This window comes from Varanus komodoensis, unplaced genomic scaffold, assembly GCF_004798865.1.
Source record: "Varanus komodoensis strain SLA01 unplaced genomic scaffold, ASM479886v1 scaffold19, whole genome shotgun sequence".
Classification (NCBI taxonomy): Eukaryota; Metazoa; Chordata; class Lepidosauria; order Squamata; family Varanidae; genus Varanus; species Varanus komodoensis.
Window position 1 is genome coordinate 19,475,204 of NW_025335550.1, and position 26,624 is coordinate 19,501,827.

Consider the following 26,624-nt stretch of genomic DNA (forward strand, 5'->3'; position numbering starts at 1 on the left):
TAAGCTTTTACTTCTGCAAACCATATCAGATGAATAGCAAGGCAAAGCAGAGTGAAAGAAAGAAAAATACACTATTCCTTCCAAACTGTCAACATTAGTTAATGCTCATTGTCTCCACTAAGAATTCTGAATAGCTCAACAGCAAGCATCAACTCTAACATTAAATTGAACAAAAATATCACAATCCTGTATACCTAATTTTTCCCATACAACCAAATCAAAATATATACATAGTACAGTACTCTTTTAAATTAATATAATTTCAGGGATAGAAAAATGTTCTTAAGATATTTTTTAACACTAGCAGTTACCCTAGCCAATGAAGAGAAGCCGTTGTTGAGAAATCTCACTATCTTCTGCCTTTAGCATCTTTTACTTTCCACAGCATAAGTTCCATACAAGCAGTTGCATCTTCACTACAATCATGACCACCAACTGGAAAAAAAACAATATCCACACAGATTTAAAGGATAGGACAAAGTTAGTACTACATAATATATATTCAGTGTGTGTGTGTGTGTGTGTGTGTGTGTGTGTGTGTAAAGTGCTTTTTTTGTAAAAAAAAAAAGCTGTGGGAACTCATGTCGTCGGCAGTAAGCACACGACCACACACACCAATCCCAAGCGGAGCAGCATCCCAAGCAGCGCCCTCACTATCAGACAGCAGACACAAAAGCAGCCCCCAGGCACTATGTTAATGATGTTTGCTGCTGATCTGCTAAAATCCATTGGAAAAAAAGGTGTCGGAACACCGTTCCATGACAAAAAAAGCCCTGGATATATACATTCAGTATATTATGTAGTTCATTATAATATATAATGAATATATATTCAGTATATTATGTAGTTCATAATGAAGAACTACATATTTGAGGCATTTGTTTCATGAGTTAATCAGAAAAAACATACCTTAAAGACTTAGAAAATAGTCTTTAAGACAGCTAAAAAAAATCCCTGTGCATTTCCAGTGTATTTAATTGTGACAGAAGAAAACTTGGATAGCTTTTTAATATTTGGCCATATTTTTCCTCAATATAGATATTAAGGAAAAGGAAAAATGTAAGAAATACATATTCTAAATGTTAGTATCATTTCTGAATAGTGTTATCATAGGTAAATAGGTAAATATGGGCACTTGGATGGAATGCTATGCTTGAGCATGCATGTTCCACAACCACAAAACCTCTGCTGATGACAGCTTTATTATGTCAAAATGCAGCGGATACATGCCAACACCCAGCCTAGAACACGGCACACTACCCCACAACCCCGCAAGTGGCAATCCCTGCACTAAAGGGCATTTGGGTTCCGCCCAGGTTTAGCAGGCTCTCAGAGAGGCCGGTTATCAACTTGCACCCTTTCTTTCTCCTTGAATGCCTAATGGTGCTGGAAGTGGAGCCTGTCCCCATTGCCTGCTGGGATTCTGGAACAGTATTTTACAGTGAAATGGAGACAGAGCAAGAGTGCTTTGCAAGCACTTGCGTAAATTTATGATCAATACTCAGTAGCTGTAACCTCATGAGATTTACAAAGATAGACAAAATGCACAGTATAGATGAAGAAATCAATTCAGGGAGAGAAAACAATGATCCAATTTAAAAGCAGACAAGTCATTTAAAACATGATGCTATAATATTTATTTTATGATGCTTTAATATGTTATAATAGCCTCACAAGCTGTGATGTGAGTAAGTACAGAATGCATATACAAACTAGAAGTGAAACCACAAAATACATCGCTGCAGTTTTAGCAGGGAAGAACATAGCTTTGGGGAAGTAAAAGGTAGAACCAGGTTCAGGTGCTATATTACTTTACTAGTACATATGCTCAACTGTCTTTTTTGTCAGATCAGAAACATATATGCATCTTTCTATTTGATAGTTATATTTAAGGATTATGCTGGCTTAGTATGCAACCCCATCAATTTTGTCATCTTCCTTTCCTTCTATTAAAATGTTGAGAAAGGAAATGTTCCTACTTTCCCTCTTATTTCTCTAAAATTAAAATTGAAGATTGTCTGCCTGATTAACCTAAAAAATACTTGGAAAGACTCACAACTTCTGTGTTTTGATTTAAGGAACCCACAGCAAGAACTCCTAACATGCATTTTTATCAATGCAAGTTCTTCATTATGAACTTGGATCTGGATAGAAACAGTAAGGTCAAATTAGCACATGTGAATGGATGGACAAATAGAACTTTCATGTCACTTGCTGTCACTTCAAATACAATCTTTCAGTGCAGCCAGTGCACACATATTCAGCTATCAGTAAGCAAAACGATGAACTTGTTTGCATGATAGGGATCTTATTAAGGAAACCTAAATCTGTTTGGAAAATTTGAAGGTAGCAATGCAGATACTGTTCTTGTGAAAACAGTTCAAAACCCAGCTCTTACACATTCTTACAAAATGGTCTTACCATTACCTTGAATAATTTGTTGAAGATAATCAGCCATTAGAGTTCTAAGTGCTCTTCTATGAGGCAAACCCAACCGATGAGGAAAAACCACCGATATATCCACAATCTTACTATGAAACATCTGTAAGGGAAATGATTCAGTGGCATGAGCCTGTTTGTGAGTTGCCACCCAAATATTTCTACTGTTAGAAAATTCTGAAACCATTTCTCCTTTTATACTCCCTGACATGAAATCACTTGAACTTTCTCACGATCCCCCTTATGTGGTCTTAATGAAAATGTTTTTGAATGTGTTTCTTTTTCTGGAGTTGCCTACACTGTTTCAATGCAAATGAGAGACACTGAAGCTTATGTACAGCAATCACAGTTGGTTCAAAAAAAACCCTCAGTGCTACACTGGTTGCTCCTTTTCCACCAGAAAGTTTTCTATATTTCTAATGACAAATCAGCCTTCAAATTAAAAACCAGTTTTTTTCCCAATAAAGTTAGCTAAATAGCATTATCTTATTAAAAATACTGTTTTCTACTGCTTTAAGATCATTTTGTCTTTAATCAATTTGAAATATATAAACTACAATCAATCACATCTCAGTTGTCAAAATCATATATGCCTTCTACAGCACATATGTTAAATTAGGGAATTCTATAGCCACCAATTTAGATGACTTTAAAATGGTATTAGACAAATTGGGAAGGGTAAGACTATCAGTGCTACTAGTCAAGAAGACTACATGTTACCATGAGGCCCACATTTAAGAAATGCATCACCTGCTTTTGATTCTAAATAATTTCAAAGCAGGCTTACAGGCTTCCCATAGATACCTGCACCCTAGAGAAACTCTCCTTGCATTGTATGCAGTACTTGGAATCATATCACTTGATAGTAAAATCTGAGCAATTTGCATGATAAAAATGCTAGCAAGACTATGTCTGATAATATTTCAAACCAGTGTAAAGATATTATTCTGTCCTATTTACCTTAAGAGCAAATAAGTCATTTGGTAAACTGTGTCCAATTAAAAAAGTGTCTGCACTGAACAGGTTCAGCAATACTGCCTGCACATCCCGAATGGATGCTACAGTATCCTTCATGTCCTCGGCAGTCACACCAGAAAACCTAATATAGATTAGAGAAAGCCAAGAGAAACAAAACATGGATACACAAGTCAGAGAGGTATGAATACTTTAGAGATACCAGGTTCTCGTATCCTACTTAAGATTTATTTGGTTGTAGGTTAGAACCCTGTCTTCCAAATGTGCTGGTTTATAAGGCCAATGAAAAGAAAACAACTTGCTGTCAATAGTGTTTTAACGTTAACCCACTTTCAAGCTGTGAGACACCCTTTTAAACTACTTTCATGGTTTTCAGTGCCACACACAATGAACCATATAGTCCAAATGCACCAGAGACTAGGACTCATACAAATCTTTCACCGACTGTCATATGTGTATAACACAGATGAACATAACTTGTATTACTGTGCACACTCAACAGTATTATTGCTTTTATGTGGTTAAAATATAACTGCTTTTTCAGGTACTCTCGCCATCTACATTTCCAGTTTTGTACCCGCAATGCAAACGGCAGACATACACCTCTTGGTATATGAGACAGACAGGAAGGCTAGCAATTATTTCTACCTATTGACAGGGGCTTCTTTCTGAACTGAAAAACAAAGGTATGTTTGTCATGGGAAGATGGGGAAAATAAGGCTCTAATAACTTTAGATTTTTCTCTGGTGTGAAAAAGTGAGTCTGTGATATAATACAAAAGCCTTTTAGAAAGCAATTTCACTTGAGACCTGATACAGCTGTCAGATATACAGAAGTGACTAGAAGTAACTGTGAATCAGTTGTACATGAAGCTTCAGATCAGAACCATGGTTTAACAACCACTATCTTCAAACTCGATGTTTTGATCTTCAAATACCACACATACCTAGTATTATAATCTATGATTTCATTATCTGGCTTAACAAATGCATCATAGACCACATGAAGTGAAGGATCAACTACCGCCACTCTGGAGAGTTCTAGGCCATGTGTTGTGTAACACTAGAAAAAGAAACAAGTTAAGCAAGAGTTTTCCATTAAGTTCCTGTTTATGCTGTGAATAAAATTTGACAGAAACAAATAATTTTGAAATGGTGGTGGCAGATAATACCACAGGCAATGTCCACTATGCAACATTTTCTATCAATTAGAAATTCAAGTAGAAATGGCAACAGAATGTTTACATCTGTGAATACCCCAGAAGGTGTACAGTGGAATCATGGACATAACAGCTTCTTTTAAAACACAAAGTAACATTTCCTGTCTTGAGCCTTGACAGTAACTGCTGTTGGCAAACATATAAAACATTTTCAATTCATGTTGCCGCTTAACAGACTGCTTGATCTTTTCTACTACAGCTTATTGCAGTGTTTTAAAACTTATTCTAAAAGCAACAATTCTTCATAATTATCGTTATCTGCAATTGTTTTATTACTATATTTATATACCACCAAGTAGTCCAAAAGGCTCTCTAGGCTGTATACAAGAAAATACAAAATAAATACAAATAAAAATGCAAATAAAATAATTTTAATATTTTATAATTAAATATTAAAACCAATAAAATTACTAAAATTCATCATTTAAAATTTAATTAACACTAATAATTTAACAAGGATAATTATAAATCATGTGCAAGTGAGAAGACAAGCATTAATAATAAACTGTTAAAAATAAAGCAGTTTAAATAAAACTAAAAACAAAGACAGTGCCAGGTGAGCTTCTCTGGGGAGTCTGTTCCGTAAGTGGGGGGCAGCCACTGAGAAGGCCCTTCTTCTATTTCCCCTCCCACTCACCTCAAGGGATGACTCCTTCAGAAGGGCCTCTTACCTAGATTTTAATGGACAGGCATGCAGGCAGGCAGGCATAGATGGGAGAAGGCTAGTCCTACAGGCAGCCGTGTCCTAGGCCGTTAAGGACTTTATGTGTCAAAATAAGCAGTTTAAATTGGGCCTGGATTTCAACTGGTAACCAGGTATCTTACACAGAATTGGTGTTATAAGGGTTCTGGAGCTGGCACCAGGTACTAATCGTGTGGCTCTGTTTGAACCAGTTGAAGTCTCCAGATCATTTTCAATAATACCATGTAAGTCTTTTGTAAAGGATCCACTGAGCTTCTTTTAAACTGAGCTCCATACCTTTTCAACAGAGCAATTATGTCTTGCTGTCTAATCTGAATGTGCTGAGCTGCTCTGCCAAGACCTTTCTATTCAAATAACCCTTCCTATTCAAATACTAGAGGATCAGTCTTCATTCCTCTACCTTTGCATTCCTTTATAATTAAGAGTAAAGCTTGCATTTTTACTTGCAGTGCAACAGTGAGCCGAAGTTTACACCAGTATTGATGAACAGCACCATTCACTACCTAAGAACACATGAGTCCACAACTCAGGGACAGAGCATGGGCTTTGCATGCAATATGCTTTAAGTCCAATCCTTGCCAATCTCCAGTTAAAGGGATGACATACTCAGTGATATGAAAGACTCTTGCATGAGATCAGAGGGAGCCAGCACAGAGCAGGGACAGGGGATCAGTTGACTCAGGGCTGTAGCTGTGCCTTTGACTTCATCTGGGCAAAGCACTGAGTGGTTCTGCTTGCACTGAGCTCTGTGCAGCCAAGTGCCCCTACGCCAGGCAACTGCTGGAATATTCCACCAGTGTCTAGCTTCCCAAGGCATTGCCTACCCTGCATCCTCCCCAGTATAGGAATGCACAGCACAGGAAAAATATCCCCAGTCTAAGCAATGGCTGGATTGTTCCAGGCACTACCTAGGAACAGCACACCTCACTTCGTATGTCTTCCCCAAAAGTGGAAGGCACAACACAGGCTTTGGGCAAAACAAAGTTCTCTGCCAGCCCTCATCCTTGCCATTATCTTTCATTGTGGATTCTTCTTCAGACAGATCTGGAAGTGAACTCTGCCCTTGGCAGGATTCTAAGCAGGTTCTGTGGGCTGGAGGTTCCCAATCTTTGCCACAGAGAACAGCAGGCTAAGTGAACAATACAGCTTTCCACAGCAAGTATTTAATGCATGCTCCCTACTCATTCAAGGTAGCTTGTTGGTGATCACTTTCAACACCTCTCCTTGACTTTCCAAGGATTCCTGTAGCTTTTTCAGAACAAAGAAATGAGGCATTGTATTTCCAGTGTGGCATGATCTGGAAGCTTATGTATCTTTGCAATTCTGCTAGAACTCATCTCTACCACAGTGCCACCTGATGACTTTGTAATAGAACATACAGAAAAGCCAAGAAAGCACACCCACTGGGAAAAAATGACATGCCAAGGAACCAATCTTAATCCTGCAAAGAATCTGGAGACTGAAGGCTCAGGAAAGTTGTGGGTTAAAAACTTCATGTAAAGAAACCCACAGTACAAAACTGCCCCCTAAGGTCTAGAGTACACCAAGTATGTCTACAATGCAGGTATATATCAATAAACCTTAATTTACACCACTGCAACTGAAAAAACCCTAGGTCATATGCCTTTTTTTCTTTGTTCCTTCGACATTTGTTATGTTAGCATTAATAGCACTGTTATGCTCATTTACCATGACATGAAGAATTTATTAGTAGATGAGGAGGCATCTGGGTTGGAAATAAATCAGGGGCAAAGAAATGTATAATGGTGCCTCTTGATTTTCAGGAATCCCCCTTTCTCCCTGTCCCACAAGCTACAGTCCCCTGCCCTTCAAAGGCGCTGAAGTGGCTGCCATGAGGAAGAAGGGGTATTAAGTCTTCACCTGCCAAGCCAGTTGCAAACATCTAAATCCAGATTGAACCTATAGATAACAAACTATAAACTTGAACATTGACAGGGTTTTATCTTATGAAACTTTTTTCTTAAAGCGACTAGGCTGCTTGATCTGAATTTCCCAGTAGATGACAGTCTTATTGTATCCTGTCTTTCCTCACAGAAGTCCCAGGGCTTTTCACAACCTACATAAATACGACACACATACCCTTTAAAGGGCATTAGACTACTGATGGGGAATGCACAAAAACACATTTTTAAAACTGAAGCTTTTAAATAGAATGATTATTTCTTCACATACCATTTCACAATCTAATGCAAATACACCATGATTTCCATCTAGTGGTGGTGGCTTGATAAAAGTCTTCACAAAGCCATCAATGTTTTCATTTCTGCCATCATGAACATGTAACTACAAATTATTAAGGAAAATTTAGTTACCATTGCATTTTCAATTTCCTCTTTCTGGGGAAATTTGTTAATCAAATCAATCCGTGTTTACAAAAAAAAAAAAAAAACCTGCATTGAAGGTATTTTTCCTACATTATCTTGCTGTACAGGGTTGGCTACCTGAAAATTCTAGAACTCCCTTCTACATAAAAATTCACCAAGAACTAAGCATTTTTAAAAGTGCATTGCCTGCATACTTTCTGCATGATTATTAGTTAATGCAGATGAAGAATGAAATCTTTTAAGATGAACTACATGATGCACTCTAAATACCAATTTCTGCACTCAGAGTCTCTGGGATGGGGCATGCAGTACATTTAAGGCTACATAAACCTTAATACAAAGAAAGTATAAATGGCTTGCTGCATCAGGTTTGCTGCCTTTTTCTCAGATAAATTACTGGTCTCCATCTAGTCTGCATGTTGAAAGAGAAAGAAAGAAAGAAAGAAAGAAAGAAAGAAAGAAAGAAAGAAAGAAAGAAAAAGACAGACAGACAGACAGACAGAAAGATCAACAAATACTTTTGGACAGCTTATAAGCAGGGCATAAGGGGAAACTATCCTCCCATTGCTTCTACACATGGTAGTCAGCAACTGTGGCACACAGAAGGCACTTTTATTGAATAAACTGTACAGAGCATTCCAACAGGGCCGTCTTAACAGCATTATGGGCCCCAGGCAAAGCCGTGTACTGGGGCCCCTACTACAACTACTGTTAATTTTGGAAGTTTTCCAGCTTTCCAAGGGTTAACATACACAGGCCCATGCGTTAAACGGCCCTGCATTCCAATTCCTTATTCCATTCCACTCTGATCTTCTGAACTTCTATTTTACTATAGGGGGCAGCAGGGGAAACTGTTAAGTGTTCCTGAAAAATACATGCTGTGCCAAGGCTGAGAAACACTGCTGCACAGTTCTTTGGCGATTCCTCACAGTTCATTGCTCTTTGCCTCAATTGTCTCACAGTTCTCTCACCCTTGCAACTTGGCACCCAGGAGAGCCTACCACTCCTTCACAGCAGCTGTACCATGTCTCCAAACCACCAGGAACTATTGCAGAAAAAGTAAAAGGGGGCTGATGAATAATTCAAACCATCCTTTATCCCGAAAAGTACAATTTCTATCTACTGTATTAATACTAATTCTTTTTTCACTGAGCAAAGAGTTCTACTTTAAATTTGCTAAATTTGTTATCAATTTAACAAAAAAAAGAAGGTTGTATTTCAAGGATCACATACAGATGCACTGGAAACTAGATCTATTCACTAGCAATCTAAATATGTTTTGATTTTAATACAAATTCACATCCAGTCTTTGTCCAAGATTACAAGCTACACTTACAATATGTAACATCTAGCTTCCCTATCATGTATTATATATTTTATTTAAAAACTGAGGAGAGTAATAAAGGACCGTGCAAAGTCAAGGGTAAATAGTTCACTGATTATTTTTTTACTGCCAGGTTTCTCAGGATTTGGTTGGGGAAAGCCATGTTCTATAAATTGTTCCTTGGTCAAAGCATAGTCTTTTAGAATTCTATAAAGATTGATTCCTGTAAAATCTTGATTATTCTAACAAACCAATTAACAATAATTTTAACTACACTACCTCTGAAGACTTCTAAAGAATGTTTAGAAAGACAAGAACTAGCACTGGGCCCACATTCTTCTCCCTCACTACTGGCTTCATAATGGTGATGCTGGCTAAATTAAACCTGCAATCCATGTTTTATATGAAAAAGGAACTGTGATTTGAAGTTGGTTTACTAAAGATTCTGGCTTAACAACCTAACTAGTAAACTGACATCAGGCCAAAGTTCTTTGTTTTAGACACAATGAGGAATTGTGATGTAATTTAACTAGCACTGCAGCACTGAGCAAGTGAGTGAGCAAGAAGAGGTGGTAAGATTAGAGACAAGATGCAAAACTCATTCTTGCCTTAAAAATATTAATGAACTGGTTTACCATATCCAAGCCAGTTCAAAATAAGTATATCCGAAAGTAGGTGACTCATTGCTTAACAAAGGAAAATTCAGACAAATGGTTAGAACTTTTTAAACCCTTTACTGTCTATCCAAAGAGTAACCGTCTCGTACCACTGTTTCAGTGGGCATGCTCTAACCACCTTAAACTCACTAGCACATTCAGTCTATGTTTTGGTCTTCTTACCTTTATGTTGTAATACTTTACCAGAATGGTAGTTGCATTCTTCTTTCCGAGCATGCCTTCCTGATGATGTTACAGCATATATTTCTCCACATCTACAACAGACCCTTTTGGAAACTGTAGCCAATAGAGTAATCTAATGTTAAGTCAAAATAGAAGCCTCAAAAATTATGCTGTCCATATACAGCCCAAACCCCAAGTGATACTAGATTCCCACTGATGTTATTAGGCAGCAGAATTTTAATAGAATAGCTACAGTACTACAATTACAGATTAAAATAGCAGTATTTTGGAAGAAACCATTCAGATGTCTACTGAATGTTAGCCAGTATATTTGAACTATGTATGGAACATATGGATAATGTAAGCAATTGATTAATAGTTGTTAATGCATGTTCGTTCAGGCATAGGATGAAACCCAGATACCTCTGCTTCTAAGATTTTTGTTTACCAATATGACAAAATAAATTCACAACACTTACAGTAGTTACACTTCAGTGGATAACATCTAATGCTAAAGGATTTTTACTAGAAAATTCAGTTCTACTAGCTGCGCTATTTTGTTCTAACTTACTTACAATCAGATACAGCTGGTTTTATGGTGCCACTGCATAAAACAGCACTGCCAGGTTTCTCAGGATTTGGTTGGGGAAAGCCATGTTCTATCAATTGTTCCTCGGTCAAAGCATAGTCTTTTAGAACTCTATAAAGAGCAATTCCTGTAAAATCTTGATTATTCCAACAAAATAATTAACAAAACCTTTGAAGAGCTCTCATTCAGATATTACAGTTGACAGGAATATTTTTAGATTCCATTTATGAACAGTCAGGAAAAGTTAGTTTTATTTTCATCAGTTTATGCCTGATGGACCATAGGATATTTCAGATTCCCAGATCTGAAGCTGAAGACAGAACTCTGACCTCAGACCTGGCAATCAAAGCTCTGTCCCCTCCATTCTGCCTCACAGCGGATACAGTTGCTCTCTGTGGCTGGGAGAGTAATATGGGGGGCGGGAAGGGGGGCATCTTAGCGACAAAACTGGAAAAATCAAAACATAGCTGAACTGATGTCTCTCCAGCCTCCTTTCCTCCCTGAGAAACCTGAGTTAGGCAAAAAACCCATCTAGCAAAAATGCACGGCAGGAGGATAGTATAAAAAGACAGCCTCTACTGCTCCTCCCACTCTACACTGGATGCCCTAAGATTGCAACCTAAATTTTCCATGTCTTCTAAATGCTATCGGAGTTGTTCTGGAGGTTGCATACATTGCCATAAAGTGCAGTTCAAAAAGATATTCCTCTATTTGTTTCAGTCCAGCACCACACAAAACAAGAAATGGTACATTTATAGCATTCATCTTTTCTGAATACTTGGAGTCAGGTGATGACTGCATGTATACCAGTTTGTTTTTGCTCAATACAATATGCTCAGTACAAGTTACAAACTATAAAGTATTTTGAAAATATTTTGCATTACTTTCAGGTTTTTTTTATTTAAAAATTATGTCAATTGCCTGGTGACCTCGACTCAATTCTGCCAAACCAGGTAATTCTTGCTGCAGACAGAAAGCATGCAAGGATCCAAAACTTATAGGAGGAACTCAATTGTCACCCATGTTCCTTTGTGAATACGCTGGATCTCTGCTGAAATTAAAAAGGAAAGCCCAGCAACAGAATCAAGAGCACACGGAAGTAACAATTTGGGCAAACTCATTTATAAGCAAACACGTAAGAGGAGAGTTAGAGACCTAAACTAAATTACACGTATGCAGACCCACATACACTTTAAGGAAAATGTTACAAGAGTTCTGGTTCAAAGTTTTCAGAAGAAAACACTTACCCTTTTTTTCCTCTTGTTTTCTAAATCCAGTTTTAGTAGTACTCTTACTGCCAGACGTTTGATCTATATAAAACAAATGTTATTTCCTAATAGAACAGGTGACTTGCATTGTTGGGTTCATTTTTCTACTAAAAATTACATGCAAATTATACATATATAATTAAAATTGGCTTCATTATTATAAATATACTTGTAAGAAATATCAGTTTTCCCATCCACAAAAAAGGAAAAACTTACCAGCTGTTGACACACTGCCATGATTCCTCAGTTTTTTAACTGTGTTCACGGCTATATTCAAGTACATATTTTTTCCACCACAACGATCATATATTGCTTTTTCTTCCAACAGTGCCTACATTTTAAAAAAAAATAACATGACAAACTGCAAACTGAACAGCTGCCCAGATTTTTCTTGTTAGAACACAGTATGAGAAGAAGAAATACTATCAAGCAGCCAACAGAACTGTAAAATTTGTTACAAAAATACAGAACAGGTAGGAAAATATGCATCTGATATTCCCAGGAAGTGACTGTCTTCTTTGTTAGCATCATGAACTCCCCATAAATTTGAAGCAAAGATTAGCATGCTTCTGCTATAAAGATCCACCGAAAAAGTAAACCAAGAAATAGCACAAGATTTTATTACTGGAGGAATTTTTTTTAATTGCTACAGTGCAGCCTGGATTAGTTTAGCTAGGGCACTAAAGATTTAAATGATGACAATATGATTGTATCTTTATTGGCATCCCAAACAATCTGAATTTTTATGAATATATGAAACTGCCCTATTACAAGTCACTGATCCTTGTACTCCAACTTTGCCTATTCTTCCTGGGAATGAATCTCCAAGTGTTAAAGATTATTTTTCCAGTCTTGCTGTCAGAGATCCTTTGACAACAGTTGCCAGAGATTGAATTGGAATTTTTCTGCATGCAAGGCATGCACCCTGCTGCCAATCCAAGGCTCCTTTAAATCCCAGGGCTAATCTGAACAAACTGTCCTATTTGCATTCTAGAATGTTCATAAGCCATTAAACTAAATTTGATGCAACTAAGTTGCAACTAAATAGAACTTTTATTGAAACTACCATAAGCAACATTCCATATAGTAAAGTACAGAGGGGACAACTGTGAAACAAATGGAATTCAGTTTGGAAGTATATTAAATATCCATAATTTAAGCACTACAATCAATCCAGTTTTCAGATACTTTGAATGCCCACAGTAGGAATGAGATAAATGAAGATGGCTAAGAGATGGTCCTGGTGAGATACATCCTAGCTTCTCTTGGATCCCAATGCCTACTATGCCTTGCCGGCTCCTGGCCATTCAGTTCCAAGATAATAACAGATCAAAAGACTTTGTATGCTTTGTACAGAGGCTTGACTTCAAAAGCAAGGCATTGTTCCATTGCTTTTACCTTATATTAAAACAGCCTTTAAAACTCAATGGCCTGAATCCAGTTCAGATGAACCTTTTTTTAGTCTTCTTACTCCCATTGACTTTCAATACAATCATTTTCAAAGATCACATATATGGTTTCCTGTGTAGCACTGATATGTGCCTGCTGGTTGAAAAACAAGTCAAGGGCTCCAAGTAACACGAAGCTAAGCACAGAGTTTTCACAGTGCCATGGGAGATTCATGGATTCAGAGAGAAGCATAGATACTGTAACTTCATTTTAAACCAGAGTCTTTTCCAAAATAATCTCCTATTATTGAAATTATTTGCATCCAGCCTGTTTTCCTAAGATTTTATGTTAATTCATTTTCAGACACTTCTAGTTTAATGTTTGGGTTGTTTGTTTTAGTTTAATAAGTAATCAGAATTCAACACTTAAATGCATAATTATCATTCTTTTCCTAAGTACTTTATTACAAGAGTTTTTTCAAATAGTGTTTAGAAAAAGCAACATTGAATGGAAAGAGACATTTAAACATTTTTTAAAGTCTTTTCAAGATAAATTCTAATTTAAGTACAGATACTGCCAGTCACTTTTACCCAAGAAAATGGAGGACCAAGTTTGTTGGTAGGTTGATGAGAAAGATAAAACGCCAGAGAGAACAAAGATTTTCCTATTGATCTACTAGTGGCCAAAGAAGATACTTTCAAAATATCTTATGAACCTACTGATTAGATCTGCATTCCAGTGCAAGCTGCAAAAGAAGGGGTGAGGGACTAAGACTGACTTCAGAAGTGATTTAACCAGCACTGGATAGCATTGCATGCATCTTTGCAACATGGCACTCAGATGTGATGGATTCTCATATAGCGTGTATGTAACTGTCACTTGAATATTCATTTTGGAATTAATAGCTAATACAGACCTTGTCAAAAGCTTCATTTACTGTTGCACACACTTTCAAGAATTCTTCAACAAAAAAATTGACATATCGTTGCCTTACGCCATGTGGTACTTTGGATCCCACCTCCGGAACTACAAGAGGCCTTCGCCGACTTAACACCTGAAATGTTATTTTTATATGTAAGAAACCGTATCTGAGTAACTCAGAATGATCTAAACTTATTATACTCTTTTGGCTTTTCTTTATAACAAAACATATATTAAGGGTACAATCTAGTCAGGGTGCCTGTAAGCCTCCAAGCTCAGATTACAGGCATCCTATGCAGGGTGGATGAAGCAGTGAAGAGGATCTCTGCCACCCTGCAAGTCGGCTGGATGGGCAGTTTTGGCTGTCTAGATGCAGCACACTGGAAGAGGAGTGAAAAAATATATCATGCCCTAAAAGCACCACTCTCCTCTCCTCCCCCAACAATATCCCTTTACCCATTTCTCTGGAGTCAGTCTTAAGACCCTGGAGAACCCACCAGTGCACGCTGGCGGTGATGGGGAAGAAGGAGATCCAAGTGCAGATCCCCAGCAACAAGATCAGAGCTGGGAATCCACAGAATCTTATGGCTCCCTCATGGCTGCCTAGGTGACTACTTTCTCTGGAAAGCGGTCACCTGTTTTAAGATTTCCAGTGATTTATATGGCTTATTATTTGGTCTTTTATTCGTTCTCCAATAGTTCTTCCTTGCTTGTAACCTCTACATCTAAAGAGCCTGCATTAAAAAAAGAAAGAAGGAAATCTTGCTTATTTCATTGTACACAACATGTGGCTGAAGTTTTCTATTTCTCCTCCTACAGAGTATTATAGATTTAGATTTTATTGAAATATTAAAATAAACTTTGTTCTTCTCTAACATTTCTCAGTCTCAGTGAAGATTTATCTCACCAACACATTTTTTCTCAGAATTCTATATCCTCTAAACTCTGCCTATCATCTCTCATAATATACTATGCTTTTTAAGGATTTCCAGCAACATCCCCATGGGAAAGCCATAATTTTTGCTGCAAGCTACAACAATGAATCAGGTGGAATCAGAGATCAGGTTCTCCTATAAGTACATAAAAATGTGAACTCCACCCAGCAAAATTAGGAAAAATTCACATAGTAAAATGAAGTCATATCACATATTCAACACTTTCACAAAGTTATTGAATATGAGGTCATTTAAATTCAGCAGATTTCTGGTCTTAGTACAAAGAAAATATACCACACCTTAATGGGCATAGGAGTAGTTCTTTTAGCAGGGTTATTGGAAAGCCTGCATGGCACTGCTGTTAATGCATTTTCAGGAAGCAGTACATTCACTTGACTGCTGCTTGTTGCCACAGGCTGAACTTCAAACACATTCAAACAAACTGAAATAGAAAAATGGTATAGTTTGAAGCTACATTTATACATGCATACACTGCTAGACTTGGTTTGGGGAAAATAATCTATAATGAGTGACAGACTTCATATTATGCAGGCTATGTGAAAAGAACTGCCTCTGTGTTACCTTTCCATGTCATGCATAGAGTGCATCACCTGATCTCACTGAATACTGCTATGCTATCACTTGATTAAGGTATATAATTTAAGACATTTAAGGTATATAACAACAGCATTTAAGGTATATAATAATAATGAATAAAACATAATTCCTTGTAAATCAGCACTAGTTCTAACAGTGATACTAGCTAAAAGCCACCCTTCTTGCTTTGGTGAGAACATCAAGTATTGTTAGATGTTAATACCTAAAATCAGTAATTGTTCACATTAAGCTAATTTTTCTAATCATTTTATTTTTCTAGTACTTGTTATCTACTATACTAATTTTCCAGAGGGAGGTCAATATTTAACACAGCAGTAATGGAGGTATGTGCACCTCCAAGACTAAATCAGAGGGACGGATTGGAGATTAACAGTACAATCCTATGCATGTCTATTCTGAAATAATCCACATTGATTTCAGTGGGACTTATTTCCAGGAAGATGTGCGTAAGATTGCAGTCCAATCTGTTGAGGAGGTCCCATAAATAATCTCATCAGGAACTTTAAAAAGTAGAATGGGCCCTCTATTGTTCATACCCACATTACTATCATAGAGGATCCAGAATAGATGAATGTATAGTATACAAAGAGAAGTCTCAAGTGAAATGATTTTGCATAAATAAGTTCCAACATCACTCTAGAAAACAGGATACAGGGAAGTGATACATATTGGAAAACTTCTTCCAGTTTCCTGATCTGCTTCTGGCCAATTTTAAGAACAGGAAGGACTTAACAAGAGTACATATATCCATGGATGAGTGCAACAGAGTCACAAGAGGAGGACCTACAGAAACATCACCAGAGCTTCAAGAACCTCTAAGTTATATGCTGGCTATCACTAATGTGTATGCATAGAAGCTTATAAATATCTAAGTTATCAATGTATTAGCATGTATTTATGCTGACTGTGAGTTTTCTGTCTAGCTCAAAAACATAACTCCTGATTCTCTGTATATCCAGGTAATGATGACTTGGAAGGGAGGCGAGTTAAAGAAATTCCAGTGTAAATCTCAGGAGAATTCACATATTTAAAAATCCTCAGCAGAGAGCTAACTAGGATATACTGATTGGTCATACCCATGTGAGCAGCTGGTATTACAGATGCATTCTTCTTATGGCCACATGTTGCAGCAACAAAAGCTTGACCACTTTTAATAGCAGTTGATACTTGCACTGCCTGTTGCCGTGCTTGCATTATTCTGGAATTCCCCGTCTGCTGTGGAAGTGGTGCCCTAAAGGGGACAGTTATTTCTTTGGTGGTATTGACCTGGTGGGTATCAAAAGAGAATCATTTCTCCAGTAAGTATTATACTGTGTTTACTATTTAAACAAATAAAATGTAAAATGAAGATTGTACATGGGTATCTCAATTTCTTCACAGGTTATTGGCTCAAACTGTTGGGTCCTTAGTTCATTTGCTATTAAAACAGTTATATTGAAGTCAGAGTGCTTTGTGTAGGACTATCTGGCCATTAAAGGTTTCAAAAATGTTGATAAATAATTTGATGTTTTGTTTGTTCACACCGTGCTTGTTGTGAAATGGCTACACTGAAATATAATACTAAGCTAGGATTAAGCATCATATGCACAAGACAGGCCCTGCCTGTATGACTGGGAGTAGAAAGAAGTAAATATTCCATTTTACTTTACCCAATACTTGGCTTGTCATTACATATGAATCACTGTTAAAATAAGTTTTAATTTGTTATACAAGCCAGCTAAACTCTCTAGGGTTTGAACTATCTAGCTGCCTTATTTAGCAGCTGGCTAGGATTTAGTTTAAGCCAGGTTCACGGTTTGCATGCAGACTGAATCCGTTTATTCCAGCAACAAACAGGGAAGTGCACAAGCCCAAGGCTTTGCTTGGGCCCCTTTCTGTTCATGCTTGTTGCATTACAGTAGTGGTAAATCTTAGTTGAGAACAAGGTGTGACCCCCACCACCCAAAGGGGTGAACTACCTCTACAGGAAATATTATTTAAGGCAATATGAAAATCATAGATCATAACAGTGTACATATAATGTTATACACAAATGAAGTCAACACTTAAGTCATGTGATCAAATGCATGTATGGAAATCTAACATGATCTTATGGAAATAATTAATCACATGTTGAATGATACATTAGTGCTAATGTCCCACACTGTCTCTAGGGAAAAATTCTTATGAATTTTGCTTTAACATTTAATTTAATACAAAGGGTCAGAATGTCTTGTTACCTGACTGGTTATATTTCTAAACTGCTGCATCTCCAAATTACATTTTGATATAACAAGTGAACAGACATTTTAACTTTTAGATATTTTATTACTTTATAAGAGTGCAGTAATACCATCTTTTAAAAACTGTAATAAAGAGCTAAATAGATAGATATAATATATAATTCACTGTTTTAATACAGGAATCAATTTATTCTTCTACTCAATAAACCAAAATATTTTAAAGGACATTACTTCCCATAATTGTGCCAATTTCAGTGCAAATAGGATACTATCTGGCTAGTCACTGGAAAATTCAGAGCCCCAGCTTCAAACTCAGAAATGTGATCCAGGACTCTGAATTCAGAGTGTCCTCCTTCTGTCCTGTCAGCTGGCACAGAAACAACTGTACCAGCTGTGGCTCTGAGGCTGCAAGGCAACCCTCAAACTAGTGCTAGGCCAGAAGTAGCGAGAGCTCCACCAGCTACCTCAGCCTGTCCTCCTCACAAGCAGGCACAAAACACTGACACAACCAAAACTGAATGTGTTTGTACATTATTTATTTATTTATTTATGTATTTATTTATTTATTTATTTAAAACATTTCTATGCCGCCCCCATCGCAACCAAGCCTCGAGGCGGCTCACAAAGAATACATAAAAACATAAATAAATAATAATAATAATAAAACAATTTAAAAGAAAAAAACATTTAAAAACCCCTGGTGCATTCTCAGCTAAAAATTTTAAAATCCTAATTAATTCAATAATTTAGCAATTAAAGTAAGTTTTAAATAAAAAGGTCTTAGCCTGGCGCCGAAAAACAAATAACGACAGCACCAGGTGGACCTCTCTGGGGAGCGCATTGCATAGATGGGGCGCCACCACAGAGAAAGCCCTCCTCCGGGTACTCACCCTCCTAATATCATTCACAGAGGGTTCTCGGAGAAGGGCATCCATTGCTGACCTCAAGGGGCAGGAGGGCATATATGGACGCAAGCGCTCCTTTAGATATCCAGGTCCCAAGCCGTTCAGGGCTTTATAGGTCATAACCAACACCTTGAATTGGGCCCGGACTTCAATCGGGAGCCAGTGGAGCTGATGGAGAACTGGGGTTGTATGAGAACAACGCCCATTCCTTGTCAGCAACCTGGCAGCTCTATTCTGCCCCAACTGAAGTATCCGGACTGTCTTCAAGGATAGCCCCACCTAGAGTGCATTACAGACATTTAATCGGGAAGTTACCAGCACGTGTGTCACTGTCGCCAGGCAGTCATTCTCCAGGAACGGACGCAGCTGATGGATCAGCCGAAGCTGAAGGAAGGTGCTCCTCGCCACTGCCGTCACCTGAGCTTCTAGAGATAGCTCAGGGTCAAGGAGCACTCCTAAGCTGCGAACCCTGTCCCTCAGAGGGAGTGCAACCCCATTCAGGACAAGGCCCAAGTCCCCCATCCCAAGGCCCGAGCCACCCACCAACAGCCACCCACCAATCCAGACAAGACCTCCATCTTGTCTGGATTGAGCTTCAGTTTATTGGCCCTCATCCAGCCCATTACCTCGGCCAGGCACCGGTTCAGCACAGCCACTGCCTCACCTGGATTGGTGGAAAACGAGAGGAAGAGCTGGGTATCATCAGTGTACTGGTGATTCCGCAGCCCACACCTCCTGATGACCTCCCCCAGCGGTTTCATGTAGATGTTAAATAGCAAAGGGGACAAAATGGACCCCTGCGGAACTCCATGGCATAACTGCCATGGCGCAGAGCCATAGTCCCCCAGCACCACCTTCTGGAATCGGCCATTGAGATAGGAGCGGAACCACCACCACACGGTGCCTCCAACTCCCAATCCCGCTAGCCATTATGGATTGATTCAGAGAAAAATGCAGCCACAGAAAGACCTGAACTTTTTCCATAATGTAAGGCCCTTCTGTTCATGCAGCAATTGCACGGGATGCTGCAATCCACTGTTATTGACAGCAAAGATGTATGCTTTGGTTAGTTGCCAGGTCATGCCTGACCCATCATGACCCCATGCACAACCTTCCTCCAGGCTCTCCTGTCCTCCATCATCCCTCAGAGTCCACCCAAGCCCACACCCACTGCTCCAGTGACTCCCTCTAGCCACCTCATCCTGACATCCCCCTCTCCTTTTGCCATCACATTTATGCTTACATGATATAGTATTAGCAAATATTGCCCCAAACTCCCAAGTGTGAACTCACATCAAATTTTGCAGTGTGTGCAATTCTTTTCTTCTGCCCAGGAAGCATACTGCTCCGCAAGTCTGAACCCACTTCTGCCTGGGCAACAAGTGCCTTTTTATTAGTGAAAAGAAAGGTAATTAAACACAGAAGGCAAACATTAGCAAGGTACCATTTTTGACAATTACATGGCTGTTTGTAAGGGTTTGGGACAGAAAACACATAAAATTTATTTACATATCACTGCACATGAAATTAGCCCTCAAATTTCTTAATGTCATAAATTTAAGTCTTAAAGAAGTTAGAATGTATTTTTACTACAGTCCTTAATTTAACAAAAATATTACACATTCCCTAGGATTTTTTTTTGCAACTATTAGTTTGAATTTTATTATCTGCTAATTCTGGGTTAAAACCACTTAGGCCTTCCTGCTGATGAAATAGTTCTTATTAGTGGAATGGGCATAATTCCTGCTTTTTGCAGTGGATGGAGTCACATATGCATTAGATTTTGTCCTCTTGATTCCCCATAAATGCTTTGAGCTCTCAACCAGAGCTCTATTGAGATAATCCCCCTCCCCCCACAAAAAACAGTAAGAGAACAAAATTAACTGCAGATATGGTAAAGAAAGGACTAAAAACAAACACTACATGCAAACACAACCCTGAATACCCTTGTCTTGTAAAGCAGGCTCCCCCAACCTGGGCCCTCAACTCCCACCAGCCCCAGAAAGCACGTCAATGATCAGGAAAGCTGTCACCCAAAGCATCTGGAATTACACAAAAGTACCTGCTTTGGCATTTTTTCCTTCTTTGCTTCATGTTCAGCAAATTCATTGAAAATTCTCTGACACTCTTCCATGGTATCTTCTGATTCAGAAAGTTCATTACCTTCTTCAGAGCCATCTTTGTCAGTAGAGTCCAATACAATTATTTCATTCTCTTCAGTATCTATGTGCATATTTTTGTCCCCCCCGTTTTCACCAGAGTTTTGAAGGATGGAAGCTCTATCGGGAGAGATGTGATCACCCAAAGCTGGGGAAGGAAAACTTTGTGCATTACAGACTTTGGGTTTTTTGTGGAACGGCATGCTCCATTCCTCTAAATGCTCTGGTACCTTTTTACAAGTTTTTTGTAATAGTACAACTCCATCTTCTGAACTGCCTTTGTAATCTATACTAGTTTTAGTTGTGTCTTTCAGCAATGCCTTTTTGTTATTAACTTGCTGTGACACATTGTACATTTTAACAGAGACATTAACTGAATCCTCTTTCAAGGCTTCTTTTGTCTTAAACTTCATCTGACATCTGTTACTTTCTTTAGTAAGATGGTAAGATTTTGTTTGATCATCAAGTGTGCTTCCTACATTCAAAGCCCTCACTTCTATGTCTCGTAAATAAGAATCTTCATCTGAAGGTTTTAATTCATTTTTATTCCCATCACTTTGGCTAATATTGCCTAGATCAACAAAGATATCTTCTGGCCTTTTCCCTTCTCTGTTTAAAATTTCTGATGTTCCAGAATCTTGTACAGTTACTACATCAGTTCCAAAACTCTCATTTTCTTGCCTATTCTGTTCTTTAAATATTCTTGGCTTCTTTAATGCATTCTCTGTCAGGGCATCTCTTAGAAGCATATCATCATCTGATTCTGGGAATTTTATTTCACGTTTTATTGGGGAAGCACTTCTCAGCCTCTTTCTTGGAGGTAAATGCCTGTTTCCACATGGTGACTTTTTGGTAGGCCCTTGCAATTTTCCAGAAGGAAACATTTTCACATGCTTAGAGTACTGTGCATCATTTTCCTCTTCTTCCTTCAAGGAAGACCTAAGTCCTGCAGAGTAATTAAGTAAAGGATCATATTCAAGATCAGTAGCTGGACAAGTCCGATCAATAATATATTTACTGGATTTGCTAGTCTCCTTTGAGATTGAAATGACATCATCTTTGTCTCTTACAGGAGTATTACATATACCCTTTCCAGGGGAAATTGATATATTTCTTCTTATGCCATTTGTTGCAAGATTCAAATCATTTTTCAGATTGTCTTGTACCAAACTGTAATAGAGCTTCTTTTGTTGTTCTTCAACTTCAGTCTTAACTGACTGTATTTCTCTGTTGATCCTTTCTAGTTCTTGGATACTGTTACCAAGTCCTGTTCATAGGAAGAATATATAAAAAGGATAGGTATGGTTGATAAACAAAAACTTTACCTATTACAAATTAAGCACTAAAGCATGCAATTCTGAGATTGTGTCTTCAAAGTCTTTTGAAAAAACGGAATAGTTGAGGACATTGTTTTAAGCTGCCAAACCATGATACAGATCCTGTGGTCAGTACTGCTTAACCATATGAGTGTTTCCCATAAGCAATTCCACCAAGGTATTGCGAGAAAGCCAAAGATATACCACTGTTCTAATTCTTACCAGATCTGGAAGCTTTTGAAATGTGAATGCATTATGAAACCCTCAAGACTGTAATTGAGAAGGAAACAGGCACTGAATGCCTAAATACCAACTGTGCAATCCTATACATATCTTCTCAGCAGATAGTTCCACTGAGTTCAATGGGGCTTACCACAAGTAAGTGGGTATAGAATTGCTAATCTTTAATTTATATACTTAGGGATGCAGGTGGTGCAGTGGTTTAAACTGCTGTGCTACTGGGCTGGTTGATCAAAAGGTTGCCGGTTCGAATCTGCACAACAGGGTTTATTTATATTTATATTTATATATGAATATTCATTTGGGAAGCATACCGAAAAGCCCCTTACAAATGATGTTTTAGACATTCTGAAGGCAGTAGCAATTTAGGCAGAAAAACTGAGTTAAATCAAATGTCACACAAGCAGACATAGACCTGTGTAGCAAGATTTCTACTTGCTATTTTCCCCCTGCAGCCCACCTCATGCTCCCAAATCTGCTCCAGGAGATTTCTCAATCACTCCGCAGCTTTAATGGCATGCAGGGGTGAAGCAACAGTCATTCAACCAGCAGTCACCATTCTGCTACTGGACAGTCCTGGATCCAAGTCTATACAGAGGTACATTGTACAACACACATGTTGCTACCAAAGAGGACCTACTCTGTTTTCCCAACAAACATATCATTTCGAATTAGGGAACACAAAACAAGTATTATCAGAAAATCTTAGAAGTCAAGAGAAATTTACATGTTGCAAATCTAAATGTGGAGAATCAAAAGTGCAAAGAAAAGAAAATACTAAATTTAGGTAAGTAGTATGTACTAAATTATTAAAAACCATAAGGAGTTCCATGAGGTTCCTCATGAGTCAGGTAACTAAGCATCAGACAACCCATTCTCAAGCCATGCTTAACTGCTGTTCTCTCTGCCTCTATATATTTATCTTTGACAGACTTTTAAAATCAAAATTCTGCAGTAAGACTCCATATATATAAAATATAGCTCCAATTAGAACATCTATAGACTCGGTCATTTAAAGTGTGTTGCAGAATAGCAGGAGCAGCAGTTTTTTTTAAACAATCTCTAGTTAGATTAAGAATATTAATTCCTGTTGTCTTATTAATGTCCTGTTGACTTAGAGCACCTGGTTAAATCCATTCTCCTTTGCTCTCCGAGACACAACATGTGGATTAACTTGTAAAGAAGCTGATAAAGCCAGTACCTGCAGTATTCCAACTTGTGTTTTATATAATTATTCAGTTACTTCCCATCCCTGTTTAAGCAGCATATACAGCGTACCATATTGGTCTACAAACAGGGCATATCCAAAGCAAGGGCTAGCAAACAAAAGTATAGAAAGTAACTTTTCATTATCCATTAGTACTAATCTGCACAACCACCTGGTTCAGGTTTGATCTGATGATAAATGTTTTCCAGAAATATTTGAGCTGGAAAACTCAGTGTAAATTAGATTTTTAAAGGTGCTGAAAACTGTTGGCACACTAATACACTTTAGTAACCACAGTACTGCATATGCCAACAACCATTCACCTACCATTTTAAAACTACCAAAGCTGCCTATTCTATTTGCTATTGGTATCCATTCATTGTTAATAAATTTATGGATTTTTTTCCAGAGAAAAAGTATTAGGAAAAAATTGCAACCCATATAACTGGTTTCATCTTCAGCACATAGTAATCTTATATAGTTCAGTTGCCATACGCACAAAACTATGGGAGTTTTCTTTATAATGCAGATACTGAAATTAGCGCTGCTACGGATTAAGACATACACTTTCAATTCATGCAGCAAAGTTATATGGATGAGTAAACAGTGTGAAAAAGATATCCAAAGAACATAAAATGCCTGCAAGTAAAAAAAAAGTCACTTTTTCTTTTGTTGACCATTCAGCAGTAATTCAGTGCCATTTCTGAACTGAACCCTATACAGCTTCAAGGCATGCTGTTTATATTCTTTCCCTTTCTATCAAAGCTGAATATTTGTGTTCTTAAAACATGAATTCACGGTTCTTTTTGCTCTATAAGCCAAAATTAAGCGATAATTTAGAGTTATATACTTTTCCTTTATATCAAGATAATCTTCAGAAAGGAGTATAGCTGGTAACAAAACTTATGCATCCTTCAGTGTATCTTTGTACATGCTATTTATGAATCACACAACATTCTATACTGTACAGAATGCTATACAACATTCCTGGGGCAATGTATACTGGGTCTACTAACAAGTCAAAAGTATTGTAACCTGTTAATATGGAAATTACTTAAGGGGAGTGACTCAAATTAAGTTTTATAATTGGAAGAATCCTTGAGCAAACAGCCACAAGGGGAAAAACCATCATTTCCATCTCAATAAATTAACAGATACGGATGTTCTTAAGATGCGTATTGAGATAGCCTCTTCTTCACCAAAACGACTGCACTATCTAGCGTAAATAACGATGCACAGAGCATCCGATGTTTGCTCTCTGTCAGCCCTCTCCCGAGCCTTGCTACCCACCCCTTCCGGGGTCCCATGCAATCCCCCCCTCAAGTACTCACACTGAAAAAATGGAATGAGAAAAGAAACAACTATGTTATTCCCACGGTTTGCAGGAAGAAGCCACTAGTGTCTTGAAGAGCCGAGACTTTGAAACATAGAAAAACTCATGTCAGTACTACCTATATACACTAAGTTTGCAACCAGTTTTTACCACTTCCATCCAAAGCAATCAAGCTCTGAATAAGTTTTAAGTATTCGGTGGGACAACGCTACGGAGGAAGGTGATTACGTTTCCCAAGGTTTCTTTGCTATAAGGAAACTCCTGAGCTGTAAAAAGGTAGTTTCACGGAGGCACGCGCTGAGCTCGAAGTATTAAGATCTGCGCTGGAACAGGACGCGGGGTGAAGACTATTGTTCCAGATAGTTAACTAAGTATTAAGAATTCGGGTGCCTGAATCTGATCTAGTGAAATCTTTTACTGCTTAATCCTACACCCGATTTCCTGGGAGTAAGCCCATTGAACTAAATGGTACTTCTGGATCGGCATATAGAGAGCTGTATTCTTAGTTGCACCGTGAACTGCAAATATATTGTGTTCTCCTTTGGTAACGTATTCATGTTGCAACACCAAGCAGACGCACTCCCTTTCCGACTGCATTCCTAGATGCGAAAACCTTTTAAAAAATATGACGAATGGGAATTACTCATTTAAAAAACTGACTGTGCAATTAAGTACCGTTTAGGAGGGGAGAGGAAAGCCACCTATGCATTAAACTTGGGAGATGGAGGTGGCACAAGGAGGAGAAAAAGGTTATGGGAGGACTCGCGCAAAGTCTCGGGGGATACCGATTCAGCCCCACGTTTGGGAATCAAGACTACCGTGGAAGTTGGCCTAGAGGGTAATCTACAAATTGCTGGGACTGGCACATGGGGCTCCGTGTTGCCCAAGAAAAGCCCTCGAGCAGGTAAGAGACAGCAATGACGAGCGTCCTAAAATACAACACGCGCTTTCTTGCTGCTGCTGCTCCTCAGCCCCGGCCGGCCTGGACTAGCCCGGACCCTTACGCGTGCCAAAGCCTCATGGCTTCCGCCCCCTCACCCAGCACGGGAGAGCCTCTCAACGGCTGCTGCGGGGCAGGGGGCGGCTCCAGGCGGCGCCCCGCCCCGTGCCTGTACTGACAGTGAGGCCGCCGACAACCGCGTGCGTCGAAGGGGCAGCAGAAGCTCCTGAAGTAACCCGCTGGACGGAGCATCTTCCCGCAAGCCGCCCCCACACCCCACAGGAAGGAGCACAGAGGAGGAGGGCGCCAGACAGCCGTTGAGCGCCGAAGACATCGACCGCTTTTCTCCCCGCCCTCCGACGGTCTGTTCAGACGGCCGCGCCGCCTTATAATGAAACGGAGAAACACTTTCCCTCCCTTCCCAGCCGCGAGGGGGCGGGACTCAACGTGCCGAGCCAATCGGAAGGCGAGAAACTGAGGCGGGGGTCTCTCTGTCAGAGCCCTCCTTCGCACTTTGACGGGCGTTCCAGGACCACGCCCCTTCTCCTTGCTGCGCTTTTCACGTGGTTCAGAATCGTTCTTGAGAGGCGCGGTCGGGAGAGAAAAGGAGGGAATTCTGCAAGAAGTAGAAACAGGAATTGCACGGCGTTGGTGTTTAGTTATTTATTCAAGTTTTTTTTATATGCCGTCCTATACTAAAGTCTCTAGACGGCTTACAAAAAAACAACCACATACAAC

At 38.7% G+C, this 26,624-nt stretch overlaps 1 protein-coding gene across 1 annotated transcript; it reads right to left on the bottom strand.

Annotated features, from left to right (window-relative positions):
* Window positions 1-26,138, bottom strand: LOC123022420 (RNA exonuclease 1 homolog). Its single transcript, XM_044428122.1, has 15 exons — window positions 25,985-26,138; window positions 20,754-22,117; window positions 19,985-20,077; window positions 16,641-16,830; window positions 15,246-15,388; window positions 11,918-12,032; window positions 11,681-11,743; window positions 10,420-10,569; window positions 9,845-9,958; window positions 8,653-8,726; window positions 7,530-7,640; window positions 4,361-4,476; window positions 3,400-3,538; window positions 2,428-2,542; window positions 1-435 (listed from the first exon to the last, which is right to left on the bottom strand). The coding sequence occupies exons 1-15, from the start codon at window positions 26,136-26,138 to the stop codon at window positions 350-352; spliced, it is 3,027 nt and encodes a 1,008-aa protein (XP_044284057.1). The 3' UTR covers window positions 1-349.
* Window positions 26,139-26,624: the final 486 nt, after the last annotated feature.

Bases quoted from the DNA above. Each gene is read 5' to 3' on its own strand.
- LOC123022420 (XM_044428122.1), bottom strand. From the start codon at position 26,138: ATGCTCCGTCCAGCGGGTTACTTCAGGAGCTTCTGCTGCCCCTTCGAC. The intron at 15,389-16,640 runs GTATGACCAATC...TTTCTATTTCAG, and splicing joins AATACCAGCTGCTCACATGG to TTTGTTTGAATGTGTTTGAA. The intron at 2,543-3,399 runs GTAAATAGGACA...TTTCCCTTACAG, and splicing joins ATGACTTATTTGCTCTTAAG to ATGTTTCATAGTAAGATTGT.